At 61.9% G+C, this 20,052-nt stretch overlaps 9 protein-coding genes across 9 annotated transcripts; 2 read left to right on the top strand and 7 right to left on the bottom strand.

Moving 5' to 3' along the window:
• Positions 1-145: 145 nt before the first annotated feature.
• On the top strand, positions 146-1,958 carry COLE_04975 (uncharacterized protein; the record flags this gene model as incomplete). Its single annotated transcript, XM_018420871.2, has 3 exons — positions 146-239; positions 309-452; positions 496-1,958. 3 exons carry the CDS (start codon positions 146-148, stop codon positions 1,956-1,958), a joined length of 1,701 nt encoding a protein of 566 aa, XP_018278170.1.
• A 971-nt stretch (positions 1,959-2,929) lies between these two features.
• Positions 2,930-4,187, bottom strand: COLE_04974 (uncharacterized protein; the record flags this gene model as incomplete). Its single annotated transcript, XM_065626377.1, has 2 exons — positions 2,930-4,002; positions 4,061-4,187. The coding sequence occupies 2 exons, from the start codon at positions 4,185-4,187 to the stop codon at positions 2,930-2,932; spliced, it is 1,200 nt and encodes a 399-aa protein (XP_065482318.1).
• Positions 4,188-5,177: 990 nt separating this feature from the next.
• Positions 5,178-7,181, bottom strand: COLE_04973 (uncharacterized protein; the record flags this gene model as incomplete). Its single annotated transcript, XM_018423441.2, has 6 exons — positions 5,178-5,512; positions 5,545-5,884; positions 5,924-6,680; positions 6,783-6,855; positions 6,887-6,938; positions 6,978-7,181. 6 exons carry the CDS (start codon positions 7,179-7,181, stop codon positions 5,178-5,180), a joined length of 1,761 nt encoding a protein of 586 aa, XP_018278168.1.
• Positions 7,182-7,623: 442 nt separating this feature from the next.
• On the bottom strand, positions 7,624-8,634 carry COLE_04972 (uncharacterized protein; the record flags this gene model as incomplete). Its single annotated transcript, XM_018423440.2, has 1 exon — positions 7,624-8,634. The coding sequence occupies one exon, from the start codon at positions 8,632-8,634 to the stop codon at positions 7,624-7,626; it is 1,011 nt and encodes a 336-aa protein (XP_018278167.1).
• Positions 8,635-9,319: 685 nt separating this feature from the next.
• Positions 9,320-11,535, bottom strand: COLE_04971 (uncharacterized protein; the record flags this gene model as incomplete). The annotated part of the gene is made up of 3 exons (XM_018426734.2): positions 9,320-9,841; positions 9,874-11,224; positions 11,432-11,535. 3 exons carry the CDS (start codon positions 11,533-11,535, stop codon positions 9,320-9,322), a joined length of 1,977 nt encoding a protein of 658 aa, XP_018278166.1.
• Positions 11,536-11,894: 359 nt separating this feature from the next.
• Positions 11,895-12,991, bottom strand: COLE_04970 (uncharacterized protein; the record flags this gene model as incomplete). The annotated part of the gene is made up of 2 exons (XM_018423439.2): positions 11,895-12,305; positions 12,347-12,991. 2 exons carry the CDS (start codon positions 12,989-12,991, stop codon positions 11,895-11,897), a joined length of 1,056 nt encoding a protein of 351 aa, XP_018278165.1.
• A 445-nt stretch (positions 12,992-13,436) lies between these two features.
• Positions 13,437-14,828, top strand: COLE_04969 (uncharacterized protein; the record flags this gene model as incomplete). The annotated part of the gene is made up of 2 exons (XM_018423438.2): positions 13,437-14,751; positions 14,791-14,828. The coding sequence occupies 2 exons, from the start codon at positions 13,437-13,439 to the stop codon at positions 14,826-14,828; spliced, it is 1,353 nt and encodes a 450-aa protein (XP_018278164.1).
• A 120-nt stretch (positions 14,829-14,948) lies between these two features.
• COLE_04968 (uncharacterized protein) lies at positions 14,949-16,466 on the bottom strand (the record flags this gene model as incomplete). Its single annotated transcript, XM_018423437.2, has 1 exon — positions 14,949-16,466. One exon carries the CDS (start codon positions 16,464-16,466, stop codon positions 14,949-14,951), a length of 1,518 nt encoding a protein of 505 aa, XP_018278163.1.
• A 1,097-nt stretch (positions 16,467-17,563) lies between these two features.
• On the bottom strand, positions 17,564-19,147 carry COLE_04967 (uncharacterized protein; the record flags this gene model as incomplete). The annotated part of the gene is made up of 5 exons (XM_018419301.2): positions 17,564-17,922; positions 17,966-18,221; positions 18,261-18,277; positions 18,326-19,030; positions 19,075-19,147. 5 exons carry the CDS (start codon positions 19,145-19,147, stop codon positions 17,564-17,566), a joined length of 1,410 nt encoding a protein of 469 aa, XP_018278162.1.
• Positions 19,148-20,052: the final 905 nt, after the last annotated feature.

Genomic DNA, 20,052 nt, shown 5'->3' with positions numbered 1-20,052 from the left:
TTGCCAGGCACGTATCTAATTACGTGTCCTAAATTTTCCGCACTTGACACGGCTCCGGAGTGGCGACTTGATGCAAGCTGAATTTCAGTCAGCCAGATTCAGAGGTCGACCATCTCACTCGTACCTCCCCATTTTGTCAACAACCATGGAGTACGAACCAGACGCAGCTGGAAGGGAGTCCTACATTCTTTGTGCCGACTGTGGCACCGTCATTTCATCCGCCAACGGCGCAGGTCTCTGTAAGTGCAGCACTCCCCTTGGGCCTGGTCTCGTCTTGGTCAGCGACGCAGTGCAGCGCTGACAACCAGGCGTGGGATGTCTCCGCAACACCATCGACATTACTGAGGGTATCCCCAAGGAGGCGGTCATTAACTTCTGCCGTGGCTGCGAGCGCTTCCTCTCTCCACCCCAGACATGGGTCGCTGCCGCGCCCGAGTCGCGCGAGCTCATGGGTGAGTAGCAGCCGAGCCCTCCCAGCTTGATGACTAACGCCAGCTATCTGTCTGAAGAAGATTGCGCGGCCGCTGCAAAAGGTGCGCCTTATCGACGCATCTTTCATCTGGACTGAGCCGCACTCGCGCCGCATCAAGCTCAAGATCACGATCCAGAAGGAAGTGCTGGCCAACACGGTGTTGCAGCAGACTTTCGAGCTTACGCTCGTGGTGCACACGGGCCAGTGCCCGCAGTGCACGCGCTTGGCGGCTAAGAACACGTGGAAGGCGTCGGTGCAGGTCCGCCAAAAGGTGACGCACAAGCGTACCTTTTTGTTCTTGGAGCAGCTTATCCTCAAGCACGGCGCACACAAGGACACGATCAGCATCTCGGAGAAGCGCGATGGTCTCGACTTTTTCTACGCCGAGCGTAACCACGCGATCAAGATGTGCGAGTTCCTCGCCTCGGTCGTACCCGTGCGCGTCAAGGGCTCGGAGCAGCTTATCTCGAGTGACACGCACAGCAACACGGCAAACTACAAGTTCACGTACTCGGTCGAGATTGTACCTGTGTGCAAGGACGACCTTGTGTGTCTGCCCAAGTCTATTGCGAAGCAGTGGGGCAACATCTCGCCTTTGACGCTATGCTCGCGTGTCGGTAACACTCTCCACCTGATGGACCCCACGACGCTGCAGCAGACGGACGTGTCGGCGCCGGTGTACTGGCGCCAGCCGTTCAACTCGCTGTCTCAGGTGTCTGACCTGATCGAGTTTATCGTTCTGGATATTGAGCCGCTCGGGCCGCAGCGCGGCAAGTGGGTGCTGGCCGATGCGCAGGTGACGCGCTCGCAGCGCGGCGGTGCACACGAGTACGACGATGGGATGGGCGACGACGGCATCTACCACACCCGCACGCACCTCGGCGCCATCCTGCAGCCTGGTGACACCGTGCTTGGCTTCGATTTGACGAACGCCAACTTCAACAATGACGCCTTCGAATCGCTCGACGCCCACCGGATACCGAACATTATTCTTGTCAAGAAGACATACCCCAACCGCCGGAAAAAGAGCAAGCCCCGCAACTGGAAGCTCAAGTCGATGGCCAAGGAGGCAGAAGACGGCATCGAGCAGAGCGGGTTCGGGCGTGGTGCGCTCGGCCGCCGCGGTGGTGTCGACACGAAGAACGTCGAGCGAGACTATGAGCTCTTCCTCCGCGATCTCGAGGAGGACAAGGAGATGCGCCAGGCCATCAACCTGTACCGCGCCGAGGAGCCTGCTGCCGAGGACGAGGACGACGGCGACGTCGCCATGGGCAGCGGCGCCAAAGCTGGGTCCGGCATGCGCGGCGGCAAGCGCCGCGCGGGTGCTGTCGCGGCAGCGGCCGCCGGAATGGACGTCGAGGAGGAGAGCGTGGACGCGGACGGTGACGACGAGGATGAGGAGGAGGACTTCCCGGAGATCGAGCTCGACGAGCTGCTCGAGAACTTTGAAGAGCTTGACATGGGCGACGGCGACGAGGTGCTCTAAGCCTGCGAGAGCTGTCGCTATGTCTGCCTTCATCTTAGAGACTCGTCGGCCCGGCTGGGCCTCCACTCGCTCCTGCGGTTGGACTGTACACTATTGTTGCGTCGTTCGCGCCCGCCCAAGGGCCGCATGACATTGTTCATAGTTTTAAGGATCCAAAAGCTGTCCCAGCATGCACGAAGTGCGTCCATGAGCTGGTTCGCGGATGCCCATAAACGTCCGGTGTAATTTATCACAATGTTAGTCGCTGACCGGATCCTGCCATTGGACCTGCCGCAGGCCGCTGCACCCACCACTCCTTGTATGTGCTCTGCTTCATGGTCCACATTGGACACGACGACCGATCCGTATAGGACCCCCGCGCTGTGGAGGCTCTGCGCGACAGACACGCTGCCTCAAGAGCTCACCCCCACCTGCCATCCAGGTGTCGCCACACCCTCCAGTGCGATGTTGTGGACGGTGACAACGCCGCGTCGTGTGCTGATTTTCCAGTCATCTGGGCTATTCGCTGTCGTGGGGGCGCGACACATTCGGCCACTCATTGGTCAATGGACCAGGAGATACCTTTTATTAGGGTTGTCACCCATCTTCAATGTCTCACGCCCCCCAACAGTATCCACAGACTCCGTCAAACCTACTCTATACAACAACGCCCAGTCGCTCTCGTTCTCACGCCAAGTATGCAAAAGGAGACGTTTTCAAGCACCGAGGTGCTCGCACGCTGACCACTGACAGGATCGAACTGCCGACCTTTGCATAACAGGCTAATACGCTCGTCGTATTAGTACAATGCTCTAACCAGCTGAGCTAAGCGGCCTTGGGTGTTGTTATGAGGAGGTGCCTTGTCAACCCCGCGTCGTCTCCTTCGAGCCGCTGAAGCTTGAGATTTATGCATGCTCTGCTTGGAGACTATGGAGCGGCGAGCATGCCGGCGGGATGCAGAACAAAACAGTATCTATCCCAATTCATCCTCACTACATCAACGGTATCTCGACCCGCAGGTCCTTGATTTGGGAGCTGACACACCGACCATCTTTCACCACAGCCTGGAGATATTTGTGAGGGTGGTTGAGGATTGCCACGTCCTCGAGTGGGTTGGCCGAGAGGAGGAGGAAATCCGCAAACGCGCCCTTAGCCACAACGCCGACCTTACCTTCCAAGCCGAGCACTTTGGCGCCGTTGAACGTCGCTTGCCTCAGAACGACTGGCGAAGGGAGGACACGCTTGCGGAGCTCAAACTCGGACAACTGGAGTGGCTGCATGGAAGAGAACGCGTCGGTGCCGTAGGCGATGTTGACCCCGAGCTCGTGCGCCTTCTTGAGCGTGACAAAGCCCATCTCCTGCACGTGTGTGAGCTTCTCGCGCGACGCGGGCGGGATAATGGCGTCGTACGGCGGTCGGGAGAGGAGGTCGCACACAATCAGCGTAGGCGTGAGATGCACGCCCTTTTTGGCCATGAGCTTGAGCGTGTCTTCGTCGATGAGGTTGCCGTGCTCGATGCCGCCGATGCCGCCCTCAATCGCGTTCCGCGCACCCTCGGTGGTGAAGCAGTGCGCTGTCACGAGCCGGCCTCCCATCATGCGCACCGTGTCGCAGATCGCCCGGATCTCGGGCACCGTGAACTGTGCACTTTCCAGTCTGTCGGTTGGCGAAGCCACACCGCCGGACGCGCATATTTTTATGTGGTCCGCGCCCATCTGCATGATCTTGCGTGCCGTTTTGAGACACGCATCCACGCCGTCGGCGACAGCACTGAGCTGCGGCCCATGGCCCCACGGCGTGATCTGGCAGCACCCGATTTGGCTGTCCTGCGACGCCATGTCGCCGTGCCCGCCGGTTTGGGACATGATGGGCCCACCCTGCAGGATACGTGGGCCAGGAATAAGCCAGTCCGCCGTCGCATTCTTAAAGTGCCGGTTGGCCCCGCCCACATCACGTACGGTGGTGAAGCCACGCGAAAGCATCCCGCGGAGCACGTAGCCCGTCTTGAGCGCCGTGTCCGTCTCGCTCGTGCCGGTCAGTGACGATGCCGTCTGCCCTGGGGTGGCTGTGATGTGCGTGTGGCCTGGGGTTAGGTGGGCAGGGGAAGAGCGGGGGCGGCTTACAGTCAATCAGGCCGGGGCAGAGGTATAGTCCACTGGCGTTGATGGTGCTGTATCCTGCCTCCTGCATGTCCGCGTCTTTGGTCTTCTCGACACTCTCAATCACGCCCTTCCGGATGCGCACAGTCATGTTCTTCTGTACTTTGAGATGCTCGGTGCATATGACGTTGGCGCCTAGAGTCAGCGGAGCGGTGAAACGGCGCACCGACAAAGCTCATAGGCAACTGCTCGGGTCGAATCCACGGCGCGGCAAAGATGTCATAGTCTGGCGGTACCGGGTAGGGCACCCAGTGCGGGGGAGTCCACTCGTATGGGCCCTTGGGCGCGCGCTCAAGCATCTCAAAGTCATCAGCACGGCTCATGGTGAATGTGGGATCATCGGGAGTCATAGAGATGGATCGACGTAGTTAGCCAGCCCACCAGCCGTAGTTAGCCGGCCTAGGCCGACAGCCGCGGGTGACCGTGTAGCTCTGGATTTCAATTGAGATTGTAACATGTCACAAAGATGATTGGGTTTGGGCAATGCTCGGAAGGCAAGGTTGTGCGGACCGGTCGTCTGCTCATGATGCTGAGACGAGAAGCTGCGAACCCGAGCACCTGCAACGGTCAGACGGTGAGAAGGTGCCCTGCACTCCCCTCATGGCACCGCACTGACACGACGTGAGACATCGTAGCAACGGCATCATCGCTGGCAAGGAACAGACTGTCCACGTTTGGGTTACGATAAACGTTTGCGGTCGATGGCAGAATTATCGGGAGCGTTCCAGCAACTGCCAGTCTGTTAATCTATTGTGAACCGTCTGGCAATTTGGAGTCGGAACATTCCCAGACTTATCTGACCTTCGACCATAAGCGCGCCCAGCTGTGTCTGTATGATCATCCCAAAACATCAACCTCAACTGTCCCCCGCAGATGTGCGATATCACGCCGTTTCCGTCCAAATATCCTGCGACACGCCCACAGACTCCCAAGCATGGATAATAGCCCGGGACCCTTGCATAACGAGGTGGATATAACTGCACTACACGGTAGATATTGATATAGACGAGTCAGATAGTGGTCATCGCAGTGAGACGAGACCGATATTAAGGAGCAGGGACCCAACATCGAGCACGCAAGACTACGCTTCATCCTCCGAATCGTCAGCCTTCTGCAGCGCGGCGTTCATGTCAATTTCGCGAATGCCCATGGAGGAAAGCACGCCCACAGTGGACGCGATGATGGCGCACACAAACACAGCGTGCAGCGCCTTCTGATACGACGCAGTCGCGGCGGCCTGGAGCACGGGTGGGAGGTCGCGGATCGAACTGGACGACTCGCGGATGGCAGCGATGATCTTCTGCGCGTTCGGGCCGGTGATGCGCTGCTCGAGCTCGCGCTGGAGCACGGCCTGCGTGAGCGCGCCGGAGAGAGAGACGCCGAGGACTTGACCCGTCGTACGGAACATGTACGAGACTGGCGTCAGAAGCATCGAAAGATGAGCTCACGCGAGGTGGCGACTGCGACATGCTCACGCCCGATGTCGGCGATGAGAGCAACAATCGTAAGTGTCGTCACGGAGCCGAGGGAGAATGCCATGGGGCCAAAGCTCGTCCAGAGCCAGAACTCAGACGTATGCTCGTCCCACGTTGAGAGAAGGATCGCGCTAATGATCGAGAAGGCGCCGCAGAACACCGTGAGCCAATAGTACCGGCCTGTGGCGCGGACGACAAAGCCCACGGCGAGAGAACCAAGCGAGCCGAGAATCGAGTTGGGAATTAGGTGGATGCCGGCGTTGGAGGGCGACATGAGGCGCACGGCCATAAAGAACAGCGGGACAGAGTACATCTTGGGTGATCAGCGGACGCACATCAAGGGAGGACGTACCACGCCGAACGATAAGATAGAGATGGTGAAATTGTTGATGGCGACTGCGATCGGAGTGCGCTGCGACAGCAGCTCGACGGGGAGCACGGGCTCTGATGCGACGAACAACTCCACATGCAAGAAAATGCAGAAGAAGACGGCGGACGTGATGAACATGCCGATAATGAGATTGTCGCCCCACTTGTACGCGATCTCCGGGTCCGTCGACGAGGTGACGAGTGTGACGGCAAGTAGTGCCAGGCCGATGAAGATTGCGAGGGTGAAGCTTCCGAGCCAGTCAATGCGGCGGAGCTTCTGTCCGATCGTCTCGCGCACCTCGGGCGTGGCGGCACCGCTTGAGTTGGGCGAGCGCACACTATACCTCACCTTCCACCAGATCATGAGGCCGGCGAGCGCAAGCAGCGGGACCTGGAGGTAGAATGCCCAGCGCCAGCCGAGATGATCGTTGATGATGCCACCAAGCGGGGCGCCAAGGCCGGACCCCAAGCCGAACATGATGTTGCCGTAGCCTTGGAAGATGCCGCGGTAGCTGATGGGCACGAGGTCGCTCATGATCGTGCTGCCCACCGAGGTGAGGCCACCGCCGCCGATGCCTGCGATCGCGCGCGCAAAGATGAGGAACTTCATGCTGGGCGCGACAGCACACATGATGTTGCCGATGGAGAAAAAGGATAGCGAGATGAGCATCGATGGCTGTCGGCCTATGATGTTGCACAGGCGCCCATAGATGGGCGTGAAGCAGCAGACCGAGAGGAGGCTGGTGTGAGCGGTGATCATGGGGCGAGCACAGCGGGCCAGCAAGCTAAAGGCGCTGTCAAGCATATCAAGGGCGCAATTCCCCATCGCCAGCGTCACGTACTAGGCCGTACCGAGCCACGATGCGAGGTTCGTCGCGTTGAACGCAGACGAAATCGGTCCGAGCAGCGTCGCGACTGTCATCAGCTCCGCCTCATCACCACTCACCGATCGTGCCGTCGAAGGCGCTAAGGAAGGCGCACGACCACATCGAGATACACTGGCGTTAGGCTGCGCCCGAGAGGCAAGGGCGACGCACGAGCAACCAGAAGTCGGCCTGTGACAACCCGGCGAGGTTGTAGTGCTTGCTCGTGGTGTCGAGCACAGGCGCATAGTCCTCCGGCACATGTGTCGCATACTCGACAACGCTCTCGCGGCGGGGCTTGGAGCCGGCACTGCTCCCCGCTAGGAGCGGAGAGCGTTCTGTTGGGTGGCTGGGGCCGGGGCGAGCAGGGGACGGCATGGCTAGGTCAGCTAGTGGAAGTGGCCGGTCGGCGTTGGCCGGATGGCGAACAATCCGCCTCGAGTGTTGATCGTTAGAGGGGACAAGAAGAGACGAGCTGGCCTCGATATAGTAGTGAGCACGATGAGAGAGTGGGGGAGCGAGAGAGAACAGGTGACTACCGATCGGTGCAACAAAGTTAGGAACAGCAGACCAAGTCCGGTCTTATGATGCCCACCCTTCCACCACCGAGGCATACCGGTCATAGCCGCGGCATCGTCCAATGTCTTCTGACACCACCACGGTCCCCACTCTCATGCGTTGATCACAGCGCTCTAGAGGCAGCGCTCCCCACTCTGCAATGCATGGTCTGCGCATCTCTCTCCGCGAGTGGGCATGGCCCACTCCGCGGCGGGACTATTGAACCGTATATCCGACAGAACGACCTGATCACACCATCAGCCTACGGCAGCCCCGAGCGCCATGTATCGCCCACGGTGTTGAGGCCCCACGCCTGTGCGCTCGTGTCGTGCACCGTCGCGCGCCGCATGTCGCGCGCGTACTTGCCCTCATACGCGCCCGTACACGCGCGGTGCATGGCGCACGTATTGTCCCAGATCACGAGGTCGCCGGGCGCATGCCACTCGTGCACGTGCACGTACCGCGGCTGGGTGCAGTGCGCGAGGATGCGGTCGATCTCGGCGCGGCCCTCGGCGATCGGCAGGCTGTCGACGCGGTACGCGTGGTTCGCGATGTAGAGGTTCGTGCGGCCCGACGCCTCGTGTGTCTGCACGAGGCGGTGTTTTCCGAAGGGGTGGGATTCGGGGAGGAAGCGCGGCTCGTCGAGCAGCGGGTGCCCGGGGCTTGCGCGCCGGCGGCTGTGGAACTGAGAGTGCCAGAGGACATAGTCTTGGATCCGCGCTTTCACGTCGGGAGTTAGCTCGTCGTATGCGGTGCGCGTGTCTGCGAACTCGGTGTTGCCGCCGGTACCGGGAGGGGGTAGCTCGTGTGCTAGCAGCATCGACAGGCCGGCGCGGCGGGGGTTGAACGAGCTGTCGACGTGAAAGAGGGTATTGCCCTTGCCCATGATACCCCGCAGGGACTCAGGCTGGATGATGTTGCCGTCTGCGTCGACGTTTGATACGTCGAACAACTCGTCATACTTGAGTCGATTGATGCGGCCGAGCTTGTTGTAGGGCGTCACGTCGTCCAGTGGGCCAAAGAGGCGTGCGAGCGCGACATGTGTGTCGTCCGTTAGTGGCGTGTCACGGAACACCAAGACGCCGTACTTCGCCAGGCCGGATTTGAGCTCGTCTGCGAGCTCCTGATTGATGTTTGTCCAGTCGACGCCAGAGACCTCGGCGACGAAAGTGGCGTGTTGCGGCGTGTACGTGAGCTGTGGCTTTGTCATGAGCACGTATGTGTGTGTGTGGGAGGTGCCGAGAAGCATCTGTTCAGATGTGAGCCTGTTCATATAGCTTGAAGCGACGCAGACGGTATCTCACGGCAAGACGGTGAGGTCAGGTGGTATGCTGTCGGCGTTCTCCGGCACACAAACCCAGGTGTCGCATTTTGGTGCGGAAATGCGATATGTTCAGGCATATCTCGCATCTGGGCGTCTTGACGTTACCATACTCATTGCAGCTTGCCGCGTAGTCGAGAGAAATTCGAGATACAGAGGGAGGGATCAAGAAGGAGGGGTCAAGCGTGAGGTGTCGAATAGGAATGATTAATATTGTGAGAGGAGACAAACCGGCCTAAATGGGGCACAGGGTGTGCGCTCTCAAGCGAAAGTGAGGCTCGCAGTGGCAAGCAGTGAATCTAGGTTCGCCAGCGGAATGACCGATGGCTGCTGATGAAAATCAACCACACCAACGGCAAGCCAAGCTTGCTGGTGGCGGCCGCGGGTGACGGAGAGCCTGGAGCTGGATACAATGTCATTTCTGCCAATGATGTATATCCTGGGAACTGTATTAATTGACTGACTCTGAAGTGACATGGCACAGAGGCATGAGTGCAATGTGAAAAGAAGGCTGTCGGACGTTGAAGCGTGAACCAGCGTCACCGGGCCTCACCGGGCGACTGATCGCCTATCTCGTATCGATCGGCACTCCGACACCATGCGCGACTATGCCACAATTCATGACTTGATACACATCTCACGACCCATAAGCCGGCGGCCCGCCATGCGGCGCGACATGCGGGCCGCCAAAGTATCCTGGGGGCGCGTCCGGGCGCTCCTCGATCGCCATGCGCACACTGCCTACGCGGGAGCGCGCGACGCCGCCGATCGCCTCAGCCGCCTCGCTCGCATCAAAGCTCGGCGGGTGGTCGACCTCGACGTGCGGGCGCTGCGCGAACGGATCCATGAAGCGCGGATACTCTTCGCGCGTGAAGCCGCGCGAGGCGCCGCCGAAGCCCGGCAGCGCGGGCAGTGAGGGCTCGTCGATCCCCGGCGGCAGGTCGTCTTGGAGGTCTACGACGCGGCCGTGCGCCAGCCCCAGCTGCTCCATGAGCGCGGCGGGGTCGCTGGGCGCGCCGCCGAGGCCGAGGCGCGCGGCGATATCGCCCGCAACTGCCGCGTTCGCCGCCTCGTCTCCCGGCGGATCCATGATGCCGGGCACGCCAAAGGAGGCCGCCGCCGGAGGCGGCGCCATGCTGAACGTCTCGTAACCGTCGTACTGCTGTCAGATGTGTTAAATGACCAGCTCACCTCCGTCCAGCTGGCCAGCTCGCCGTGGAGGCTCGGCCGGCGAGCACTTGGGGAGGGCGCACACTCCTCAAATGCAACAGGCTGCAGGCGCTCGCTCTCGGGCGCATCGTGGAGGCGCGGCGCGGCGCCGGAACGCATTTGCGCCTCGCTTTCGTTGAAGCTCGGCAACCCGACCGGCTCCTCGCTCGTGTCGCTATCAGTGTCCGTGTCCATGTCCGCGCTGTGGCTGCCACTCGGCCCAGCTCCGTCGAAAGGAGGAGGTGCGTCGGGGTGCGCGTGCTCAACACGAGTCGTGCCTCCAGCGCCCACAACGTCTCGCCCCTTGCGGCGGTACGCTTCTCGCGCGGCTGCACTGTCGTCCTCGGGCGGAGGGGAGAGGACATCGTCACCGACAGTGCTCTCTCCCCCGATCCCTGGCGCCGGCGCCATTCCGCCCTCAATCACGACAGTAGCTGGCTCCCTCCACGCCGGTGGGCGAACAGTGATCTCTTGCTCAACCGTCCAGCCCTCGCCCGCACTTGAACTCTGAGCCTGCTCATACCGCTCGCCAAACCCAAGTGTGGCGCGCACGACAAAGTGGATGTCGTGGTATGTTGTGCGTGCCGAGATTTCCCCGCCTGTCGCCAGCATGCCCTGGTGGATCTGGGCGGTCGGGAGGGCAAACAGCACGCGCAGTGGTGGATGCTTTCCCACTGCGCCTGGGTAACGCAAGCTCTTGCCGCTGGCATGGACAGTGGTGGACACGGTGTTAACGCCACCTATTGCGCCGGCAGCGCTGCTCTGCGGCGGGGCCGCTACATTGACCACACGCACGAGCTCTACGCGCACGCGCCGCAGCGGACGTAGCACTTCGTTCGGGTCCGGCTGAGCCACAAGACCTGCAAGGCCCGTGCGCTCTCGCCTCGCTGGGCACACCTCAACGCCAATGTGCAGTGAATCGCCCAGTCGTGGAGTGGTGCAGCTCAGCACGAGGCGGACACTCACCCCTGCCCGCTCGAGACGCGCCACGGCGTCCTCGGACTCGGGGTCCTCGCCCACGTCGAGCTCAGGCGGCACACCCTCGACCCGCAGCTGTTCAGTGACGACCTCGCCTGTTGCGAGGGTAAGGTTGACGTCGACGAACCAGCGGATGGCGTTATCAGGCCCCAGGTCGAGGCCGCCGGGGAGAGGGGAACCATTGCGCAAGCTGGGTGGGAGCTCGAGTGCAAAGCGGTGCGAGAGAGGGAATGGGGGCGCTGCGGAAGAGGACGCGTTCGCGCCACTCGGCGGGTAGAGGGTTTGTGTCGGAAAGGATGCGAGGTCCATGTCTGGCATGCCTGTTGCGCGGTCCAGCAGGCGCGCGGTGACGGTCCTGCATGTCAGTGATGGTTGGGGAGGGCTGGGGTTGTGGTGTGGGAGGTAGAGAAAGGGCTGGCATAGGAGGTTGAGAGTACGAGTAGGAAGAGGAGGGGTTGAGGGGGGCGGAGGGTGGGATGATGGGGGGTGCGCTCTGGTGGACTAGGCGCACTGGTGGCTGCGCGCACCGTCGACCATGCGCTGCTGACACACCCACACTCACAGACTCTTGACCGCCTGGGAGCGGTCCTCACCAAGCCCCTTGACGTAGACCTCGCCTTGGATCGTGCGTCCCCAGAAGAAGGAGGGAGCCTCTGGGAGGGGCATGACGAGGATCTGGGGCTGGGTCGGGGCATAGGTTGGCGGTGGCGGGCCTGGTGGGGGATGGGAGGCGGGGTGGGGATGGAGTTGGAGTTGGGCGGCGAGGGTGGGCGAGAGCGGCGGGGGCGGGGGTGGTGGGTCGGGCATGCCGCTTGCTCGTGCTGAGGTGTCCATTGCGAGCAAGATGAGAGATGAGACGAGTAGAAGATGATGATGAGAGGAATGGATGAATCAACAGGGGATGCTGTGCGGGGAAAGAGCCACCCAAGGCGGAACCAACTTGACATGATCTCTGATGCATCCCGCGCGCTCACGCTCGCCTCGCTCTAATACATGCTACAAGAAATATTACGCCGTCCAAATGCTTACTTGATCGCCTTGAGGCGGTCCGTGTTCAGCTGCACCTTGATCTCCAGGTTGTCCGTCTTGTCCGTGATGCGGCCGATGCGCTGGTTCTGCTTGTCGACCTCGGTGCCCATCGCCGACGCGAGACCCTTGAGGCGGGACGCAATCTGGTGCGTCTCGTCCAGGTTCTCCGCAAGCTCGTCCTCGAGCTCGTCGTCCGACGCCGTCGCTTCAAACTGGTACCGCTTGCGCTCGGCTGCGCGTCGTGCCTGCTGTCCCGGCTCGAGTGCGCGCCCTCCCGCCCCCTGCCGAGCAGCAGAGTGCAACCGCGACCGCGTGTCCTGCATGTCCTTCATAGCCAGCATGCGGTCCTCGCGCTCCATCGCGTGCCGGTCAATGATCTTCTGCTCCTGCGCGAGCCGCTTGCCCTCCTGCGTGTCAGCGGCCTGTGCGCAGTCAGATTGGGGCGTACCTTGTTCCACACAATGGTGGGACGGAAAATGCTCTTGTTGAGCTGCTTGAGTTCTGACGCCTTGTCCTCGGCACGCTGCGAGTTGGCCTTGGCCATGTCAAGGTGGCGCTCCGAGTTGGCGAGCGACTCGGACTGGTCGGCCAGTCGCGCAATGGTGCCGTGCGCATTCTCTTCGGCCTCGCGCGCCAGGCGTAGGGCGTTCCGCGTCGACGCAAGCGAGTCCATCTTGGTCTCGCGCATGCCCTGCCGGATACCCTCGATCTCATCGTCCTCGTCAAAGTCCTCCTCCTGCTCGCGGCCCTCGTATCCGTACTTGCGCTGCTGCGTCTGTCGCTGGCCGCCGCCGTTGAAGCCGCCGAAGAGTGCTTCACGGTTGGCGTCGTTCTCGGGGTCTTGCGGAGGCTGGCCACGCTGGATACCGTAGATGCTGTTGGGGTCGGTGCCGGCAGCACGCGCCTTTTGTACGCCTGCGTAGGGGTCGCGGTGGCCGCTGGAGGCGTAGGGGTCCGGCCGTCCACCCCCGCCGAAGCCACCACCGCCACCACCACCGCCAGCAGCGTACGGGTCGTTGACAGCCTGGTGCTGGCCCGGGGTGGGCATGACGGGGGGGATCTCGGGGCCCTTGTTACGCTTAAAGAAACCCATGATGTTGAGTAGTGTTGTTTTGTGGGTTGAGTGGAGTGAGGTGAGAGTGTAGACGTGTAGGATGAGATGTGCGGGATGGTCTAGGTATGCGAGTGGCGATGAGGGCGTGGTGTAGCGAGAGTAGTATTCAGAAGCGAGGCGTGGGCGAGAGTGGGCTGCGTGAGTGTCGTGGAGTAGAAGTGCGTGCGAGAGGAGATGAGATGGAGAGATCAAGATGAAGAAAGAGATGGTGCTCGCGCGATGGCATCCAGCATGGCCAGGGCAGAGTGCACCGCAAGGACGAGGCAAGGTGGAGATTGAGGGGCCACCCGCCGATCGGACCGAGTGGCGAGGCGGTGTCAGCCTGGCATGTTGGTTACCACGTGGCACACAGTGGAGGCCAGAGCATTTGCGTCCTCACATCTCTTTGTCGATCGTTCAAAACCACCTCACTCCATCACCTACCATGGACATTGACGGCGGCCTACCCTGGGACGCAGACGACAGCGGGCCGACCGCTCCGCCTCCGCCCGCCCCGGCGCCGGACGACGTGGACATGCTCGACCGGCCGCTGGACGACTTTGTGCCGCGCGAGCGCGGTGGGCGCGCCCGCTCGCCCGTCCCCGAACATGTACAAGCCCTCATGGGCCGCATGGGCAAGGGCAAAGTATACCTTGCAGAGGAGACACCAGGGATTATCCACCACGACGCGGAGCGGCGGATCGCGCGCGACCCGCGCCTCACGCGCCTTGCGCTCGAGCTGGACCGGCAAGATCCTACCGAGTGGCTGGCGGCCGTGTCCGCCGGTGCGGGGAGCACGATACGGCCGAACGCGCTCTTCGTCTCCTCCGAGCTCATCAAGCACCTCAGCACCGCCAAGGTGTTTACGTGGGCGAGCGAGTTTGGCGTCGGCATCATGGGGATTGAGTGGCTCAACGACTCGACGCTCATCCTCCTCTTTCCGACGCCGGCCGCCGCCCTCCTCTCCCTCAGCATGCTGGCGAAAGCAGGATTCGACCCTACGGACGGCGACGATCCGCTCGAAGAGCGCGCGGCGCACGGCTTCCCCGCCTCGCTCCTCCCGCGCCGCTCGCCCACGCCCGAGCCCGACCGCCGCGTCGCGGATCTCGACGCCGAGCTCGAGGGTCTCGCGGAGGCGCGCGAGGCTGAGGACGGTACCGGTGGCGGTGGCGGTGACAGTGGCGGCGCGGGCGACCCCGACGCTCCCGTACGTAAAGGCCGCGGGGCGTTCCGCGCGTCGCGCGGCTCGGCGAACGGCGCCTTCGACCTCCCCCCGCTCGCGGGGCAGAGCACACCGCGCTTCGCGGAGGGTGTGGATCCCCACGCGCGCGTGACGGTGCGGTATGCGACGACCGACGACACGAAGCACAAGCGCGGGGCGGGCGAGTCGTCGTGGTATGCGAAACACGGGCGGGCCGCGGGCAAGGAGACGGCGGCGCGGCGCAGCGGCGGCGGGCGGTGGGAGGAGGCGCGCGACCTCAAGGACCGTGTCGGGACGCGTGGGGAGGGGCGCGAGTTTGCGCGGCGTATTGGCGCGCGCGAGGAGCGGGAGCGGGAGCGGGAGCGCGGTGGGCGGCGGTCGCGTGTCGAAGACCTCGATGCGGATTTGGAGTGGATGGCCCGGAGGCGCGAGGGCGAGGACGACGGGCGCGGTTACGGGCGCAGGTATGGCGAGCGGAAAGAGGGGGGAGGTGGACGGCGCGAGCGCGGCGAGAGGGCGCCCCGCCGTCCCCGTGCCAACCAGGACGACTTGGATCGTGGTGAGTACGCCATCATCTGTAAAGCGGAGCTGATGACAGAATTGGACGAGATGTTTGCGTCGCGCGGCGACGACTAGTGGTTTTATGTAGCATGCAACCAGTGTTCACCCTTGCAAGCAGGAAGAACGACGTATTAACATGATAAAAACTAAACAACAACCGGGTGTACAAAATACTGTACAAAATCAAGGTCATATTTACAACTCACTCGCGAGCGTGTACATCTCGCTGCCAACTTCGCGCGCCCACTGGGCACGGGAGACGAAACGGAGGCGGTCGCCGCTACTCTTGTCGGCCCACTGAGCAAACTTGCGGGACACGAGGGAGCGCAGTGCGTCCTTCATATCTCTGACGTCTTCAGGCCCACACTTGCGCTCGCTCCCGTCGTCTGCGCAGTCGGCGGGCCAGCTTTCTGCGCCTACGATCGTCCATGCGCTCCCTGATTTGGGAAGAAGTCGGGCAATGTGCGCCGCGAGACTCTCCAAAAGGCGATGTGGGTCACCGTCCTCCTCGAGCAGGCTGGGGCGCCGGGCAGCCTGCTCGGGGCTAGGGGGTGCGGCGATCGCCGGGCTGAGGGAGCGATTGCGATCGACCAGTGTGGCAACCTCAGCCTCCTCGTCGGCCGCATCAGCAAGGTCCTCCGTCTTGTCCTCGGGCGCCGCGGGGCTGATGATCACGACGGTGTTTTCCGTTCCGCATGAGAGGCCCTGCAGCGATTCTGTGCCGTCTGCGTCGAGAAGATGAGTGATCACATTCCGAGCGGCGGATGTGGTCAGTGGTGGCCGAGGGAAGGCCGGAGGCAAGCCCACCCCAGCGCGGGAGAAGACAACAACCGTGTCGCTGTTCAGCGTCCCGCTTGCACCGGGGTAAGCACGCGTGATAGGCGGAGGCGCGCTAAGCATGCGGCGGAGGATGGCAGCGTCTGCCTCGGGATAAATGTCGACGACTCGACACCTCCGTAACAGGCGTGAACGGCCAGGAAGGATGAATGTCACGTTGGCCGCTGGGGGAAGGTGTATGCCGGTGCACGCGGCGGCAACTGCCGAGGAGTAAGAGGACGGTTCATTAGAGCACACGGACTCGGCCTCCGACTCGGCATCGGTGTCGGAGTCAGGCCAGGGCGCGTCTTCGTCTTCGTCGTCCTCCTGACTTTGGCGGCGCGGCAGCCATATCGAGGCCGCGCCCTCCGCTGACGACTCAGCGGCGGCCTGGACAGCAAGCGGCGCCTTCTCCTTCGGCTTGGGTTTGGTGGGATCGAGCAGCGATGCGTCTTCGACGAGGGCGGCCCAGCATCTCGTACCTCCTGGCGGGGGAAGGACGCGAACCCCACCGCGCTGCACGGCCACATGGCGAAGAAGGATGGACTCGGCAATGCCGCGCATCTCGCGATTCACGCGGCGGAGCTTGCGCAGGTTCTGTGAGTCGCAGAAGAAGGCGATGCGCGTGAGGACGGCGAGGTGCGGCTTGCCCATGGTGGTGCGCGGAACGGGGAGAGGATCGGCGAAGCGAATTGTGCGGCATCTGACCGGGATTTTGGGTGTGACGGGTGAGAGCGTCTTGGTGATGGGGATAGGAGGAGAGTAAGGCTTGGTCTCGAGGATGCGGGCTGGAGGATAGAGGCGTGCGGCGTGCTCCTCTGGGACCTCGCCGATGCAGAGAGAGGCGAGGGACCATTTCTTGCGCGTCTTCGACGTGACGGCAGTTGAGGAGGGCATGGCGGGCGGGCAGGGGAAGGGTCGGGGAGTAGGAGAGATTATGGCGAGGAGAGGATAAGGGAGAAAAGCTGAAGAGAGGGGAGGTGGTTAACGAGGAATGAGAGGAGGAAGCGAGGGGCGATGGGAGAGGGCGGCGGCGCGGTGGTCGCGTGATGCCAGTGGGGCTTCGGGATGAGGAGATGATGTCGGGTCTGCGGGAGGAGAAGAGAGAAGATGTCGCGTGAGCTTGGGGGTATGGGCGAGCTCGTGAGCTGAGCGTTTGGTGATGCCAAGTGCGAGGTGATGGGGAGGAGCAACAAATAGGCTGTGTCAGTATATTGGCTCCCTCATTGCGTGTGATGGGTAGATGGTGATGGTGATGGTGATGGTGATGGCGATGGTGATGGAGAGAGATGGTGAAATGGGTGATGCCAAGAGACGAGACGATTTTCCCAGCAGCATGTGACCCGCGTGACCCCGTAGCGCAGTGCAGCATGTCCGCGTGCGCCGGCGCAAGAAGCGAAGCGGGAGTTGTTGACACGGCGCGTGCAATGTCCCCTCTTTGGCCCCGCAAAATCACGCAGCGGCCAGCGGCGTGCACCGCCCCGTCGCCGCCCAGTCCGCCCCAGGCCGCCCAGGCCGCCCAGGCTCACTGTCTGGGCGCTGCGGATCTTTTCGAGCCCCTCATTTGAGACTGATCTGTGCGTCATTACTTCCGTCCTCTTGGCGTTGCCGTGGCGTGGTGGGCAGCTGGCAGCGGCCAGCGCGGGTTTTCCGAACGTCGATCACCTCGATGCCGACAGCCCGAGCAAAGGCAGGAGCAGGAGTCTGCATGCTGCATGCAAGTGACTTTGAATGTCGCTCGAGGCACCTAGGAGTATCATTCATAGTGCCACATCGAGGACACTACACATGTCTCATCGGCCTTTGTCGGGTTGTAGCCCTCTGCGCCTCGGCGCGCGGGCGCCTCAGCCTGACCGGGCGTTAGGTTCTTGAGATTAAAAGCGAGGACTGCCTGAGGGCCACATGTGGACCGCTGTGGGGCATGTGGGCCATGAGCTATGCGCAGCCAGCGCCACCGACTCATCCGCTATCACAACCACTGCATACTGAATCTATTACAACTTCGTCACGGTCTCAGTCTGGACCTCGACCTCGGCGCTCTTCTTGTCCCTGTCCTCGTTCTCGAGGCTCGCGACGCTCCCGCTCTCAACGTCGGCAGCAGACCGCCCCGACTTGAGCGCAAAGATCTGGCGCCCGTCCAGCACCCATGTGTATGCGGCCCAGAGCGAAATGTAGATGAAGCAGGGGAGGACGATGAAGAAGCTCACGCGCGCGTTGTACGCATCCTTGATCGCGCCCTGCATGGGCGGGAAGACGGCACCACCCGAGACACCCATCACGATCAGGGCGGCACCGCGGCGCGTGTTGTGGCCCAGGCCGTGCGTCGCCAGTGTGAAGATGCAGGGGTACATGCCTAGTGTGAGCGAGGCGACTGGGAGAACAAGCGAGAGACTTACACGACTCGAAGAACATGATCATCATGAGGCACGCCACGCCACCCATGCCGTGGAGAGTGCCAATGAGGATAGTGAAGAGGGAGCAGACGATGGCGAACACGAAAAGGATGGCGGGAGCCGTGAAGACGGAGAGAAGGCCGGTGACGACGAAGCGACCGACAGTGAAGAGGATAAGCGCGTACGAAAGGAGCTGGGAGCCGCGGGCGTCCGAGATACCCGACGCGTCGTGGGTGTAGTAGAGGAAGAAAGCGCCAATCTGAGGTCAGCGTTGCCGCGCAGCCGTTTGTAGACGTACCGAAACCTGAGCTCCGACTGTGGCGTTAGCGCATTGTTCTGACGATTATTCTGGTTCTAACTCACCATAGAGGAACTGAGCGACGGCACCAGTCAGGCAGCGCGTCTCCTTCCAGATCGACTTCTGCTTGTGCTCTCCGCCAACAATAAGCTCCTCAAGCTGGCTCTCAGACACCTCGGGAAGCTTGGTGAAAAAGAACGCAACGGCGACGATCATTCCCATGCCAGAGACAGCGAGGTAGACCCACTGGACGCTCGTGAGGTCCTTGGACGTGGGGTCGGAGAAGAAGTACTTGGACGCGATGAGGGGACCGGTAAACGACGCGACACCGTTGAACGCCTGGGAGAACTGGAGACGCAGCGACGCGATCTCGATCGGCGGCATGACGGAGACGTACGAGTTGGCGGAAATTTCGAGGGATGCCAGGCCACACGCCGTCACAGCGGTGCAGACGACAAAGCCACCGAACACAGCGTTCTTGTTCGTGCTCGTCGCGGCCGACTTGGCGACAGGCCAGAACAGGATCGCGCCAAGAGAGTACAGGCACAGGCCCATGATGATGGTGAAACGGTACCCGCGGCGGCGGAGGACCTCGCCCGCCACGGGCGAGAAAGCAAAGTAGCCGATGCCGAAGTAAGCTGCCTGGAGACCGGTGGACTGTGTGGTGGTGATGCCAAGCGTATTCTGAAAGTGCTTGTTAAGCACGTCGAGCAGGCCGTAGGCGAAACCCCACAGGAAAAACAGCGAGGTGACGAGGATGAACGCCCACACTGGAGTTAGAGAGACGAGCCAGACACGAGGTGAGGTGACTAACAGTAGTGGCGCGGGAACAGGCCCGTCTTGAAGACGTTGCCCGTGGACACGGGACCGACGGCGCCGCCTGGCATGATGGATATGGGAGGTGGGGGAGGGGGGTGGTCGGCGATAGAGTAGTGTTAAGAGTAGTTGAGTAAAAAGATGACTGGCCTTGGCGGGATAAACCGGCTGGAGCAGAACCTGATGTCGCAGTCGCGATGTCGAGTGGAGGCGGGGCAGGATGATGCGATGCTGCAGCTCGGGGCCACGTCTTTATACCCCTGCATCTCCACTGTCCCCACGACGCGGAGCCCACATCCGGCGCGCCTCGCCTCGCCTGGCACTACTCGATGTTGTCCAGACTAGGCGGCGTGTAGCCCGGCTCGGCGCTGCTCCACATGATGTGATGGACATGTCCAGTAGCGCGCCATTCGTGGGTTGTGTCAGGGTTTAGGTTAGGAACTGTGCCTGGCACGGGGGTATGGCTAGGCTCACTTGTCCATCACCACTGCCGGCTAAGGGCGGCAAGGTGATATCGGCCGGAGACGTCGGCGGGGGGTCCGGGGTGGTATCAAGAGATTCGGGTGGTCGGATGCAGAGAGGAATGGAATGGGGACGGCCTGGAGATGGAATGGATGTGTTGCGGATTGTGGATGCGGCTGATGTCAGGCGCGAGGGTGGTCAAGTTGGCAGGAGCGGAGTGGCGCTGTTATTGATGGCCCAGGTTTGGTGAAGAGTAAAGGATTAAGCTTCGAACATAGGGTCTGTATTGGCTGCTCGATGCTCACTGTCTGATGTGACTCGCCTTCAAACTCATAGACCACACGTCTACTATTACAGCGCGCACGAGCATCTCGACGCGCATCGACATGTCCGTGCCATCGCCGACACGGACATGTGTTGTGCCTGCAGATCATCGCTTGTTCTTCCAGCTGGGGGTCGGGGATCTCGGGGGCACCACCGACATTTCCGACTTGAAGACGTTGCGTCATGTCAT

Source organism: Cutaneotrichosporon oleaginosum (assembly GCF_008065305.1).
Source record: "Cutaneotrichosporon oleaginosum strain ATCC 20508 chromosome Unknown ATCC20508_contig04, whole genome shotgun sequence".
NCBI classification, from domain to species: domain Eukaryota; kingdom Fungi; phylum Basidiomycota; class Tremellomycetes; order Trichosporonales; family Trichosporonaceae; genus Cutaneotrichosporon; species Cutaneotrichosporon oleaginosum.
The sequence above is the reverse complement of the archived record's forward strand: the minus strand, read 5'-3'. Positions and strand labels throughout refer to the sequence as shown.